Source organism: Carassius carassius, chromosome 16, assembly GCF_963082965.1.
Source record: "Carassius carassius chromosome 16, fCarCar2.1, whole genome shotgun sequence".
Classification (NCBI taxonomy): Eukaryota; Metazoa; Chordata; class Actinopteri; order Cypriniformes; family Cyprinidae; genus Carassius; species Carassius carassius.
In genome coordinates this window covers 3855351-3870580 of record NC_081770.1, presented here as the reverse complement: position 1 = coordinate 3870580, position 15230 = coordinate 3855351, and the positions used below count along the sequence as shown (strand labels likewise).

The window sequence follows — 15230 nt, the reverse complement described above, 5'->3', positions numbered from 1 at the left end:
TGATGTTTTGGGCGGAGCCTTTGCACAATAGTACTTGCCCACTTTTTCATCAGTTCCCGGAGTTTTCGGCATACATTTACCATTCAAGTCTACGTTAAAGAGTTTTAACCAATCCATGAACCAAACCAATCACAACATTTCAAACTCTGATTTAAAGCAAAAAGGTATTAAAAAATATGACAAAAGGGCAATAATGTTTACTAAGAAAATGCAGTAGAAACTTGTGTGGCTTAAGAAGGCTTGAGTGGGAAAGTGGGTGGGGCTTGGATTTTACCAGTGACCAATGATTGGATGATGAAAAGTGACTGATTTGGTTGGAGGATGTTTGAAGATGTCATTTTGAGGGTTGAGCCTTTGCATAATACTGTCTGCCCACTTTTTCAGCAGCTCCTCAAGTTTTTTCCCATTAATTTCCCATCTAATGCCTTGTCCAAATACCCACATTTTCGGTCTTGGCTGCTTGAGAGCCAATGCACACTAAATCCACACAATCTTGAATAAGGCTTAGTGTATCCCATCATGCATCATGATCTGGAAATAAATCTTGAGACTTTCTTGCCAAGATTGCGAAAGTCACGGAAACTTTTCCAATGCAATCTAGTATAGGTACTACTACACCGATATTTAAAAGTTTAAACATGTTTTTTATAACACTATAAGTGTGTCCCATCAGTTAATGAAAAGAAGTATGTGATGAAGTGCAAAGACCGCAAATGTGGGTATCTGGAAAAGTCTTCATTAAAGAGATAACCCCAACCATGAACCAAACAGCCAACAACAAGGAAATTATGTCAGTTTTGAGGTGGAGCCTTTGTACAATAGCTCCCGCCCACTTTCAGCTGTTCCTGGAGTGTTTTCCCCAGAGGAATTTTTAAAAGAGTTAAGAGCAATGAACCAAACCAACCAACTAGGATGTAAATCACAAAATGAACTCTCATGTAAAGCAAAAATATATTTAAAAATCTGATAAAAAGACAAGACTGTATACTCAATGGCTACAGTGAAAACATACAGTAGAAAACTGCAAACTGGGCTTAATGTGGGATGACTGAACAGTTTCGGCTCGCTTCTTAAACAAACACCCTCCTTTTCCTTTCTGATAAGACTTTGAGGACCACACACAAAAGCGATTCTTGTTTTTTTCTGTTGTCATGGAACATTTTTGTCTTCTGAGGGATTAAACCAGTATTATTACCAGCACAAATTTGGCTATTATTGTGTGAGGAGAGGTTAGCATCAAATGCTGACAGAGTTTTGATCTCCGTTTCCATATCGCTTGTAAACCTGAGCATTGCTGCATAAAAATCATTATTCAACCCTCTTGTATTTGGATTGCTTTAGCCAATTATTCTGCTGATAAGAGTCTAATCAGCTAGTTTAAACTAAAGACAATTTCCTGCATGTAAACAACATTGATTTATGGTAATTTTATATTTATAGAACATTTTTTGGCCAACAGTTCCATGTTTCGCCTTTGATTAAATGTCTAAGTAGCACGTTTGGGTTCTTTAACCTCTCAGTAGTTCACACACGTTGGCTACAAACAAGGGGGTTTTGGTTGCAGACCGTAATCATGATGATAAACTTCTGTATTTTAGTGTGCACTTGGCTAACAGGAAAACAATTAAGGATACGTAATGTCAACTAAATTCCTAAAAGCATCCCCGTTCTGCAATTTCACGGCTATGACTGTTAATGCTTAATTAGCATTAGCATGACTAGCTGCAAATTAACCATGTTATGCACACACACACACACAAATATTTAAGTAGTTTAAGACTAAAGAGCATGGCCATTCACAGATTTGAGGGAGCCCTTTGGGTGTTATATACTTGTTGCCATTTTCTGATTGGTGTAATTTTTCTGCAGAATCATGGGTAATGTAGTTTGTTCACCAGGAATTCTGCTGTTTAACATGATTTTTAATTTTCATTATTTTATCATTTAAAATAAAGAGGACTTAACATTGAAATTTGAGCGCGTAGCTCACAGTAGTTTGTTAAAATTCCTCTATGGGGAAAATTAAAGGGACTTTTACTTTTTATTTCACTTTGTCTAAAGGAAATTTGTGAGCCATTTGTTGCTCTCTTTGTAGTGTGAATGTACAAAAAGTCCATTTGTGGTATGTTTTTAATCTTTGCATATATTCAAATGTCACATCAAGTCATCTAAAACAGTTGTAAAACAGGATATACAATACGTATTTAGTAGATTTTTAAGTTAAATACACATTAGATGTGCACAGAATTTATTAAATATTATTCATATATACACAAGCTAACCGTGTCACAAGATCTGTCATTAATCGTAAAAGATCATTCATTTCACCAGTAACACAATGTATTTATACATAACACAACAGACATCAAATCAAGCAAAGGCTAGTCTAAGCTAAGCTAACATATACTAGTTCATAATACTTCTAAAAGTCAAAGTTATCATGTAAAACACTTAAACGATTGGTTTATATCCTAGTTCACTATAAACATTGGTGGGAAATACAGTTTGACTTACTTAATCATACGGCTTTACACACTTGTTTGCGTTAGCATGCCGATTAGCCGCTAATACCTTGACGTTCTCCTTCCTCAGGATAAAGGTGGGAATTGGGAGGATTGAGTATATGAAACCAGATGACAGACGTCACAAATCAAGCTTGAATGTCTCTTAGATGTCTGATGTACTCTGAAAAACACAGACAGGAAAAGCATGTGCTCGTGTGAGATAGTGTTAGCGTGTAGCATTTGACGTTAAGCTTCTAATGGTCAGAAAGAAACACCTGCTAATGTTTTTCTGTAAGTGTGTGTGTTTGAGAGCTACCGTAAATAAACTATTCCTGAGATTACCTGCTTTGTGTTCTCAGTTACTGAAAATGTTTAATATTTTAAATAAATTTGCTATGTATTACCAAGAATATATATTAAAACTGCCACACATTTTGATCAAATGCAAATGAATAATTTAAAGTATAATCAGAAAAATGTAATTAGATTGTTTTCATAATCTATGTGGAAACAAGTGTAAATAGAATATAAAAGGTAAAAGTATTAATATCATAATAATATTAATAAAATTTAATATTTTCCTATTTTATTCTATATTTGACTATGTATATTGCAAAACTAGCATACGTTATTCCTAAATTTAGCTATGTAAATAAAAAGTATTAATAAAAATGTATCAAAGTAATAGCTATAAAAAAAAAAATTGACGACAAGACAAAACGTAACGACCTTTTCCCTATAAAATATCTTTAATCCATGCATTACCTCTTAAAGGCGTCCGTTCTTCCCGTCTCCCATAGCGCCCCAAACGTCAAACAGAAAGACATCAGGAAAACCGAAGTCACCCAGAACGGAGTCGAGTGCCTCGGCAAAATCATCCGGGTTCTTCTTGTTCTTCCCGGCTTCTACGATGGTAGTCGCTGTAGGACATGAATGAGATAATGAGATGGGAAGTCGTGGCCTAATGGTTAGAGAGTCGGACTCCCAATCGAAAGGTTGTGAGTTCGAGCCTCGGGCCGGCAGGAATTGTGGGTGAGGGGAGTGCATGTACAGTTCTCTCTCCACCTTCAATACCACGACTTAGGTGCCCTTGAGCAAGGCAACGAACCCCCAACTGCTCCCCGGGCGCCGCAGCATAAATGGCTGCCCACTGCTCTGGGTGTGTGTTCACAGTGTGTGTGTGTGTGTTCACTGCTCTGTGTGTGTGCACTTTGGATGGGTTAAAAGCAGAGCACAAATTCTGAGTATGGGTCACCGTACTTGGCTGAATGTCACTTCACTTCACTTCACTACAAAATCATTCATTGCTCAGGAATGGATGCTCTGCAGTGAATGGGTGCCGTCAGAATGAGAGTCCGAACAGCTGATAAAAACATCACAATAATCCACACCACTACAGTACATCAGTTCACATCTTGAGAACTCACACACACACACAAAAAAATCCAGATTTCTCTCCTGATTCCGACCCAGATTACTTTTTTCACTGGAGGAAGCGCTATTATGGATTGTATTTTAGTTTAAAACATCTTAATGATGGTTTCGGTTCTGCTTTTGTCTTCTCAAGATGTTACCTGATGGACTGGAGTGGTGTGGATAACCTGGGAATTAGTGATTCTTGTTCTTGTTTATTTATATAGCACCATTTAAAACACAACCAAGGTTGAACCAAAGTGTTTTACATAAGTACAAGAATGGAAACAAACCTCGACATATAATGATTTTGATACTCTGATTGTAGTGTTCTAGGAGGATTATTTGGGATTAAAAGGTTTGCCAAATACGTTGGGGCCTGGTTGTTTAAAGATTTGAACATGAAAAAATAAAAGTTTATATTCAATTCTAAAATGGACCGAGAGCCGATTTAAAGAAACTTTCACAGAGTTAATTGATTCTTATTTTATTACCCTTTTAGTAACCTTGCCGCAACATTTTGTACTGAGTGTGGTCGAGACAAACATGTGGCTAAGTATTACATTTTTTGTGATTACATCACAAAGACTAAGTATTACATATTTTACTACATACTTTCTAAAAATGCTGCCCAGAGGGAGCAAGTATGGAGAAAACCGTACAGGAGAAAGGACAGAGCCTTGTGGAACCCCCCAAGGAAGATGTTTTTTACCTGAGATTTTATTATTATAGTTAACTTAAAAACATCTATCGCTCAAATAGGACTGAAACAATATCAGGGCTGTACTTTTTAGCCCTACTGAATGTTCAAGGCGGGAGATGAGGACGTTATGGTCGATCATGTCAAAACCTGCCCTCAAATCAAGCAACACCATTTCCTTTGTCTAAGGCCAAGAAGATATTACTTAACACTTTCAATAATGCGGTCTCAGTTTTGGACCTCGATTGAAACCTTTCTCCTATATAATTTTCACTTAGATAGGAAAGTAGTTGTTGCAATGCAACTTTTTCTAAAATTTTTGAGGCAAAGCACATCTGAGAGATTGGTCTATAATTATGCATTTCATCTTAAAGCTAAATTTGGTCGCTTTCACCGAGGTGTCACCACAGTATGTTTCAACTCTACATATTCCACTAGTAAAACTTTTGTTGATCAGATGTGGTAAACTTAGTGATACACAGACAAAAGTCTGCTTTAACAAATGACTAGGTCTGAAATCACTTGCACAGAATGTTGGCTTCATTTTTTGCATAATATCCTGCAGCATAGTCGAAGTAATAGGCTCAAAAATGCATTTTTTCGAATTGTTAATATGTGCCCTAATAATATTAGAGAAGTAAGTATTTTTTGCATTTCTAACTGCGTTTTGGTAACTAAATAGGGAGTCTCTAAGAATATCACAATGAACATCTCTCTGCTTGCCTTCGGAGGACACTGTATTATCATTTAGCCAAGGATTTATCATAAATTTATGACTTGTAGGTATTAATGAGGCAATGCTATCTAAGATATCCTAACAAGTTGATTTTAATAGAATCCAATTATCATCAACATTGAAATGCTGTAGAGGTGTTTCCAGCATAGATATATTACATTTAGTTTAAAACAATGCAGAAAGGTTATGTTTTTTCAGCTGTTTGGACTCTCATTCTAACGGCACCCATTCACTGCAGAGTATCCACTGCTGAGCAAGTGATGGAATGATGCATTTCTCCAAACTTGGTGAAGAAACAAACTCATCTACATCTCAGAAGGCCTGAGGGTGAGCTCGTTTTTAGCACATTGTCATTTTTGGGTGAACTATTCCAATAATTTGTTTTTTGGAAGCAGTTGGTCCCATGGGCTTTCTCTAATGCTCATGAATTTCTGGGAATCACAGATGCTCTGCTTGAGTCTCGCAGGCCTTTTACGGTAAGGCTCTCACCAAGCTCGAGGTCTCGAATCCCCATGTAACTCTCCAGGAGGTCATCGACCTTCTTGATGGCCTTGTTTTCGAACTCACTGGGCTGTTGGAAGACATATGGTTTGAGATGAAATAAAGAGCAAGCTTAATGTTGAAAAGGCATGGGATTTGCACCCTGACTCACGATTTCCTCCAGTGTGGCCGATCCTTTGGAGCGCAGCCGCAGCGTCTCTTTCCCACTAACCATTTTGCCCTCGCTGGACTTTGGCACTCGCGTCCTTTGGCCTATCATGTCTGATCAACACACAAACACAAACACACTTAACCTTTCAACCGCTTTGGCGCATTAGGGATTGACCATTTGGACACAGCGGGAAACCAGAAAAATGGATTGAATCATCAATAGCGATTAAAGAAAAAAAAATTCCAAGCTTCGATTTCCTGTTAATGGCTATGAAACTTCAGAAAAATCGTGCTACTCATATCCACTTTGGTATTACTGTAAATGTAAGCCTAATATTTTATTAATATATATTTTTTGTTCATAGCAGGTTAACTTGATGTGCTGAATAAACTAAAGCTGAAAGAAAAAAACTTTAAAAGGAACAAAATCTAATAAAATGTCAAAAACACAAGAAAATCACAAAAACTTTAACAAATTTAGAGATAAAAACAAAATCTATACTATGGTCAGTTTACTCCACCCTCAATACCACGACTTAGGTGCCCTTGAGCAAGGCATCGAACCCCTGACTGCTTCCCGGGCGCCGCAGCATAAATGGCTGCCCACTGCTCCGGGTGTGTGCTCACAGTGTGTGTGTGTGTGTTCACTGCTCTGTGTGTGTGCACTTCGGATGGCTTAAATGCAGAGCACAAATTCTGAGTATGGGTCACCATACTTGGCTGGATGTCACTTCACTCACTTCACTTATTTAGCGGAGTAAATTAAGGGATTCAAAACAATGATTCATTGACTTTCAGCATTTTCTATTAAAATCTTCCTCCTCAGGCCAACATTACTCTATTTTCAATATTATTTATTTAGATACTTATATATAAACAAAAAATAATATTTGAGATATTTTGAGATTTTTGGTCTTGTGGACTCTATGTAAACAGGACAGTACTAAATAAAAAAATAGCATGCATTTTGTATGATCTCTCTTATTTTGTAAAAATTACTCACATTTTCACAGATTCTGCAAGGGGTTCACAAACGTTTGCATGCCACGGTATGTATATACAGTTCTCTCAGTTTTTTTCGGGAAGCTTCTAATTTACAATATAGTTAAACTACAGAAAAGATAAATATTTAAAACATGAGTTAGCTCACTACAAGCTACAAAGAAAAAGCTTTGAAGCTGCTTCAGGAGACAATAATATTTGAAATATACAATGCTAAAGTAGAAAAGCTAAACTACTTGTAGCTAGTTAGCAAGCTACAGCATTAGCAGTCAATGGCGGCCATTTTTCCTTTGATCTTAAACACGATGAGGGAATTGAGCGCGCGCCCGGGAGCGTAATTACCCAAGCTTCTCTCACAAAGACTAATCCATCACTTAAAACATCCAATTAGCTAATGCTATAATGATAATCAAAGGCCTTTCGTTTATTAACGGCAGTAATTGGCTGTCGCAGACAACAGAGGCTCGTTTAGCATTTGCTCAGTCTGCCGAGCGTGGCCGAGATTTACATGAGTGTTTGTTTTTCTGTGAGAGAAAATGCACCTCGGCTAATTATTAGCATTAACTGATTTGGGTCTGTAATTACTCAGCCCTGCGCACGAGGCAATTACCAGCTCGTTTATGGAGGCCAGTGGTTCATAAACGCACTGTACCTGCTTTCTCAAATAATGCGTTAGAAAAACCCTGGCGAAGATGTAGCTTTGTTTTGCCATCTCATTGCCGTAGTCGCTGGATATTGGTAGGAAACTATAGTTCTGTCCTTAAATATGAAAAGAGCTCAAAAAAATTAATGAGTGACTCCAAATTTCACAAAAAGTTTATGGATGTAATTTTAATAATAATAATATAGCTGCAAGCAGCAATTACAGGGCCAAGCACTACAGAAGCAAGCTTAAGACCAACTGAGACAAAAAGGAATGAAAAAATCATAAATGCAACCTCTAGTAATATGATTTATTGGCTTATCACGTTTGACCAATAGGTGGCACTTTCATCAAATTGATGTGGTGTGTTCTTTGTGAGATCACATTGGCACACACACACAAGATTGGTGTCAATATGCCAAAGCATTACAGAGATACAGCCTCAAGTGTCATTTTGGCATCATGCCTCAGATTCGTTGCTGTAGTAGCCTATGTGTAAATGGTTTTGTCTATCGACACAAAATCCATAACTTTTTGTCAGGATGGTGTGATATGAAGATGGTATGATTCGATTTTGGGAAAAATCAGACCAATGGTCTAGGAGGAGTTCGAAAAAGTAGGGTTTTAAAGATAATCAAATGGCTGACAGGAAGTTTGGCTGACCATGGCAACATTTGTATCACTGTTCTCAAGGAATCTTTTAATACCAGTCTCATTGTAGTAGGAAAAATTCACAGAAAAATATTATCTGTGGCTCAGTGGTAGAGAAAAAAAAAATAGTAGTATAGTCTGAATGGATAAAAGTGTCTGCTAAATGCATAAATGTAAATAATTTATTTAAAATGTCATTATAACCTTTGTCCACAAGGTCGCACTGTCTTAAAACTGTTTGAGTACTTTCAAGTCATGGTCTCGGTGGTACATACAAAGTTTGGCAATGGTACACCAATGTATTCATAAAGTATAGCATTTTATATCATGATACTCTGTTGTAGTCAATGAGAATTTCATGTTTTGTTCAGTTATAGCGCCACTAAGAGGCACAATCCAACCAAATGTTTTGTCTGTCCTTGGAGTGTGCCCATACATGCGTGTTTCAAATTTGGTAAAAATATATCATTTTTTTTTAAAAAATGATCAAAAAAATTACTGATGGCCAACTTTGTCAGCATTTTTTTGCCACTTACTATCAAAATTTGGGCAATTGGACATTAGCATGTAGCCTGCTCGCTACATGTATGTTTTTAAATTTCCTACATTGGTTTCGGGTCGATCAGAGTAACGGTTTCTAAGTTATTGGCGAATATTTTTTAAGCACTAAAATACAACGTTGCACAAACCATAAAGCAAAACCTGGCATATTTGGTATCGCTGGACTCGACAAGGATTCAGGAGTTTATAAAGGTGGCTCCATTGAAAATAAGTTGACCACACCCAATGTTATAACCATGTGAATATTGGATTTTAACACTAAGTGGCAATGGCTCAAAACTTCTCAGGCTCCTTCAGGGTATAGTGCTGATGACCCACACCAAGTTTTCTAACAATAGTCAATGTGTTCGTAAAATATAGCATTTTACTATAAAATAAAAAATGGCCAACACCCAAAATGACTGACCTGGAAAAATAGGTCATTGTTTGACTTGGCATGCTGAATGAATCTAAAGAGATTTTCGGCCAAACCATTCAGAAGTTATAAGCAAAAATATCAATTTTTCATATCTCCTGACCACTAGGTGGCACAGCACCAAACCTTTTCATACTTCTTATGACATACACCAAGTTTGGTCTCAATGTGACAAGCCATTGCAGAGATATAGCCTCAGATCCATTTAGCATGCTTTTCATTGAATTTTGTTACGCATTATTCGAGAACGGTTGTACGAATCAACTTGAATCCCATTACTTTTTGTCAGCATGTTCTGAAGATGATCTGACTCAATTTTGGTAAAATTCAGAGTAACCGTCTAGGATGATTTCGAAAAAATTAGGTTTTAAGGCAAAAAAACCCCCCGAAACCTTATTTTTTAATTTTGCGTCCATTTGACACTGCATGAGCAAATGAATCAGAGGAAACTATTATTTTCCCTCTGTGCCTTGAGGTTCAAAAGTTAAGGCAAAGAGGCCCCTAATAAGTCAGACACAGAAATGAGCTGCTGTTTTTGTCTCTTCTGAGAAAGATTCATTCACTATTCCTTGTTAGATGTGCATTATGATTGAGTATGTGGGTCTTTAAAATAGTTATTTGTTACTGTTATGTCCTACATGCTGTGTGTGGTCTGAGGTCACTGTAATGTAATCATATGAATCTGATTAATGATTGTGTGTTGTGTTCATGAGCTACTGAAACATTTCTGAATGTGTGTGTTTTACTTGTATGTAAAAGAAATGTATAAATAAATGCATTTATAATAAATATTGATATTATACATAATTTACACATAATATTGAAGTCTAGTTATGTACTACCCATAGCAGTGTATATGTAAATATGCATTTATTATTAAATATATATTTCTAACGGTGAATCAGTTTATTCAGAGGAATCATAAAGGGGATTCAATACAATGATTCATTGATTCAAAGCATTTTCATATCAACATTTCTATTGAATTGAATTGATTTGATGTAATTCTAAAGGCTATTTAAATTCTGCTACTCAGCTAAAATTATTATAAATTAAATTGAATATTTAATTATTTCATTAAAAATAAATGTCTAATAAATATCAATTTACTATGGATTTATGGTTATTTATATATTATTTACAATGATTTAAATAATACACTTCTAACTATTTAAATAATCTAAAGTTTATATATAGCCTAGTAATATCCTACTCGTATGAATATGTAAATAAATTCCATATTTTTTAAAATATATGTAGTATATTTAATACGTCTTATATACATTTTTAATCTTTATATATATTAAATTATTAATGCTTTTTATAATTTACCACTGTTTACCACACGATGGTGCTCTACTCTTCAATACATTGGCCACTACAATTTAATTTTTTTTATTTTAAATATATATTTAATCTACCCAGCCGGCGGTTGATTGATGTTAATAGATGTCCGGTTTACTGTGTGAGGTTTTGATGAAGCCAGAAGCATGTGTAGATGTGATATGAGATGTTACCGAAGGCTTTCTTGGGCTCGACCAGGCGCAGGGTGAATGGTGTTCCTCTCTGCTGCTCCTTTAGCATCTTGGCCACTTCATAATGTCGACATCCCACAATGCTCTGGTCATTAATGGCCTCGATGTGATCGCCCACACACACCGTCTTGATTCGGTCAATGGTGCTGCCTTCCTTTATCCTCTAAAACAAGACACATCATATCAAATACCAATATTATATTACATTATGTAAATACATATTTATATAAAGTATTAAATTATGTAGAACAATAAACAATAATGCATAATAAAACCGTTTCATTGGTGTCCAGTTTTGTACATTTTTACATTTGCATATATGTCTATTACTTTTATTTCACTATTTGCAACTGGTCGTAGGTTTTTGTTTAAAAAAATACTTTTTTTAGATTGACATCCTTTATTTTTATTTATAAGTAACATTTAATTGCAAAATGCATGCTGCACTTCTATGCATTTGATATAAAATAAAGTTCATTTAACTTTGACTTTTGAGTTGTCTGGTCATGACTTGTGTTATTTATTTTTGTTCATTTATTTATTATTTTCAATTTATTTATTCATTTGTATTGTTCCATTTATTTAATATCACTTTTATTATTTATTTACTTTTTCCAGGATTGTAGTTTCATTTTATTTATATATGTTGTTTTATTTTATGCATTGATTGATCGTTTTGGGGGCTGAAATGTTCAGATTCGCGACACTCCAGGAAACTCTCTAGTGCGCACTTTAATGAAGGCGTATCCCGCGCCGTTGTCGGTGATGGTGAGGCCGAGCGCGTCCTCGGTTTTAACGACCTCCACCTCTTTGGTTTCTCCCCTCACGTGCGCGAAGATGAAGTCCTCCAGACCGATCTGACCGCCCAGCAGCTTCTGCATGTCCACTTTGTGCGAGTTTAGCGTGCAGAAGAGGATCTGGACGGGGAAAAAATACACAAACATGCCTCAGACTACAGGGAAAACGCACTCCGAACCTTTCCCGCCGTTTTCCATCATAAGCGCGGCAAGACGGCACACAAGATGGCGCCGTGGTGGTTCAACCATGATGTCTATGGGTTCAACTAGTAGGCTACTTTCAAGCTAACTATGCTAGAATATAAATGGGTAAGCTAGTATAAACAGTTGATTAAAACTTGAATTGTACTCATATTACAGTGTTTAACTACCCTTACCAAAAAGTTGTATACTTCAAGTTTATTTTACTAAGTATACTTATGTGAAGTTCAAGTATATTTTTAAGTATACTTTATGTAGCAAGTAGTATACAAATATCAGTGTTCTAGTTGTATACTTGTAAGTGTACTGTTTCAGTACTCCTTCCTTGGGACTAAATTGGCCCACTTTCTAGTATATAAAAGTGTAGGCTACTTTTAAGTATACTTTAAGTATAACAGTAGCAAACTTTTGAGTACACAACTATTTTACCTCTGTGTTTGTAGTTTGTACTGCAATTATATTAAAAGTGAACTTATAGGTACACTGAGAGTTTACTAATTAAATACTTTGAAGTAAAGTCTCAGTAAACTACTAGTTTAGTAGTTTTATACTGCAAGTATACTCATGAGTTTTCTTTAAGTCAACTTTACATCATACTTTAAGTATACTACTATGTCCATATTTAGGTTTTAATATGTATATATTTTGCTACATGAATATCTGAACATACAAAACAAAAGAAAGAACAGGGTATCTGCTTGTAAACAAAAACATTTTATTTTAGCTTCATGCATTCTTTTTTAAACACTTTAATGTGTTTCATAAAAAATAAATAACATTTTGAACAAAAAGCTGAAAAAACACGATGAATTGGATTTAGAATGATAATCAAAACGTAGATGGATTCGATCGACACCCCAAAGCTTGACTGTAATTATTACCTCTTCATCTGTCATCATTTTATTCCATAACGTTACAGTTTTGATGCGGTTTCATGTCAGATGATCGTGTTACATGTGCTAGTATGTGTTGGTTTTTTGGGGGGAAATTCTGTACAGAAGATGTGTACTAGCGCCCTCTACCGTATAATAATGAAAACACAGATTCTAGGAGTATAGCTCAAATATATTTATAGACTTTTTGTAAGTATAATTCAAGTATACTTAAATGTCATTTTAAGTATATTTCTGAGGAGTAAATAAAGCCCATTTATGAGAAGTACATAAAAAGTAAACTAAAAGCATACTTTCCTATTTTTTTTAGTTTATTAGAAGTATACTAATAGCACACTTGAATAAACTTCTTTTTCATAAGAGTATGCTAACAGATGCTAACAGTCCTGTTTGCTAGAAATTAGGGCACGAGTCTTCTTGTTAATTTCCACTAGAATCTTTTCAATTTTAGCACAAACTTACACTTAACATGTGAGCAAAACAAACAATATGAAATATTTTCAGCTTTAGCTATAAATGTGAGTAGGATATAATTGTTTATAGCGGTTTGAAAGCTCATGTGTCCTTGAAGTCTTTCTTCACATTGAACTTTCGACTCGAACTGAAGCATATGTTTGTTTAGTTTGAGATAAAAACTACATTTTTTCCAGCCTTGACCCCTCCAAGAAGGCCAAAATGTCTTGATAACAGGTTCTTGAAGGACATTTTCTCCTGAAGGCTGTGTGATTTTTACAATTAGTTGTTTATAGTTGTTCTGAAGAAAAGATTACAGGTAAAACTGATTGGTTATGTAACTTGATCTGGTGATTAACAAGCAGGGGCACATAACTAAAAAACATTTTTGTTTATTTGATTTAATTAATACATTTAGTTTAATTTTAATAAATAATTCAAATTATTTAATGTTTTACACAAATACATTTAAAAACATATGTTCATATTAAAAACATTTGGAATATGTTAATGTTTTTTCATTTTTTTAGATGTAGAACATTTGTTTGTTTGTTTAAATTTACTAGCCACTGGCACATTAAAAAAATATTTATTATTTTTAATAATTAATTTGTTAATTTAATTTATTTATCACTTACCAGCCAATGGCTTATACAAAAATAGTCTATTTATTATTTTTTAATAAATAATAAATTTTCCCTTACCCCATGTACCCCTAGCTACTGGCACATATGAAGACACTTAACATTTATTTATTTTATTTACTAGTCAACAGCATATATGAAAACATGATCCTTCTATTTATTTATTTGTTTTTATAACTGGCCACTGGCATAAATTAATATATATATATATTTTTATGAGTTTACTAGCTGCCACTGATATATGAAAATATTAATTTATTTATTTATTTCAGTAGTTTACTAGCCAATGACATATATGAAAATGTTAATTATTTGTATTTATTTATTTCCCCCCATCTGCTAGCCACTAGCACGTAGATAATTATTTTTCATAAATTTGTAACAGAAATAAAAAAAATGTATAGTGTATATAATACATATTTTATCAATTTGAATAGCTGTAACAATCGAGATAACTAATGCGATGGCGATACATTATCTATCGACCTTCAACTCCAAACTCCAGTGTACTTTCCAAGAAACAAATGACCCACACACCACCCCTTTGACCCAAAAAATCCTGAAGGCTCGCCGTACCTCAGAAGCGGAGATGTCGAAGACCTCTGCGATCTTGGCATAAAGCTCCCTGACGTTGGTGAAGCCGTGAATGCGTCCCGTGGGGCTCCCGTGTGCCAGCTGCGTGTGAAACACCAGTCTGGGCCTCGGACACGGCTGAGGCTCCTGGGGCAGCGGCGGCGCTGACGGGACGGCTCCCTGGTGCTCCTCGTGCCCCGCCGGTCCTCTGGAGTCCTGTGCGTCTGGACTCATGGCCTCTCCGTTTTGCATGGGCTCTGGGTGGATCGTCGTCCTCTCAGACTCCTGCAGAGTGAAGAGCAAGGCATCAGCGGCCGTCTACAGTCGGGTCTGCCGTGTTAAATTATAGATGAGGGTAGCCAGGCAACACTGCACAGGTGAGCGGCTTCTGGCCCTGCTTAGTGGAAACCCAAAACCAGTTGAGCTAGAGATCTGATGTGTGACACTGGAGAGCAGGATGAACACCTGAAGTGAAGCGACAAGCCGAGGACCTGGAGACCATCTGTCTCTAGAGCTGGCGAAGGGGACGCTCTTCACACCAGAGATGCAGCGTTTGATCAAATATTAAGATGATCTAAAGGATTAGTTCGGCCGAAAGTGAGCATTTGCTGAAAATTTGCTCACCCTCAGGCCATCCCAGATGTAGATTAATGTGTTTCTTCAATAGATTTGGAGAAATGTAGCGTACCATCACTTGCTCGCCAATGGATGTGAATGGGTGCCGTCAGAATGAGAGTCCAAACCGCTGATAAAAACATTACAAGTAATACACACCACTCCAGTCCATCAGTCAACATCTGGAGAAGATGAAAGCTGCGTGTTTGTAAGAAACAAATCCACCATTAAGACGTTTTAAAC

General features: G+C 35.9%; 1 protein-coding gene across 2 annotated transcripts; it reads right to left on the bottom strand.

The window, feature by feature from the left end:
• Window positions 1–2116: 2116 nt before the first annotated feature.
• Window positions 2117–14998, bottom strand: gipc3 (GIPC PDZ domain containing family, member 3). Of its 2 annotated transcripts, XM_059568962.1 has the most exons (7): window positions 14376–14998; window positions 11543–11728; window positions 10794–10974; window positions 6006–6115; window positions 5843–5924; window positions 3270–3424; window positions 2117–2685 (listed from the first exon to the last, which is right to left on the bottom strand). In XM_059568962.1, the coding sequence occupies exons 1-6, from the start codon at window positions 14622–14624 to the stop codon at window positions 3273–3275; spliced, it is 960 nt and encodes a 319-aa protein (XP_059424945.1). In that variant the 5' UTR covers window positions 14625–14998; the 3' UTR covers window positions 2117–2685; window positions 3270–3272. The 2 variants fall into 2 exon arrangements, with proteins under 2 accessions (XP_059424945.1, XP_059424946.1); XM_059568963.1 differs by lacking the exon at window positions 11543–11728.
• Between the last annotated feature and the right edge of the window lie 232 nt (window positions 14999–15230).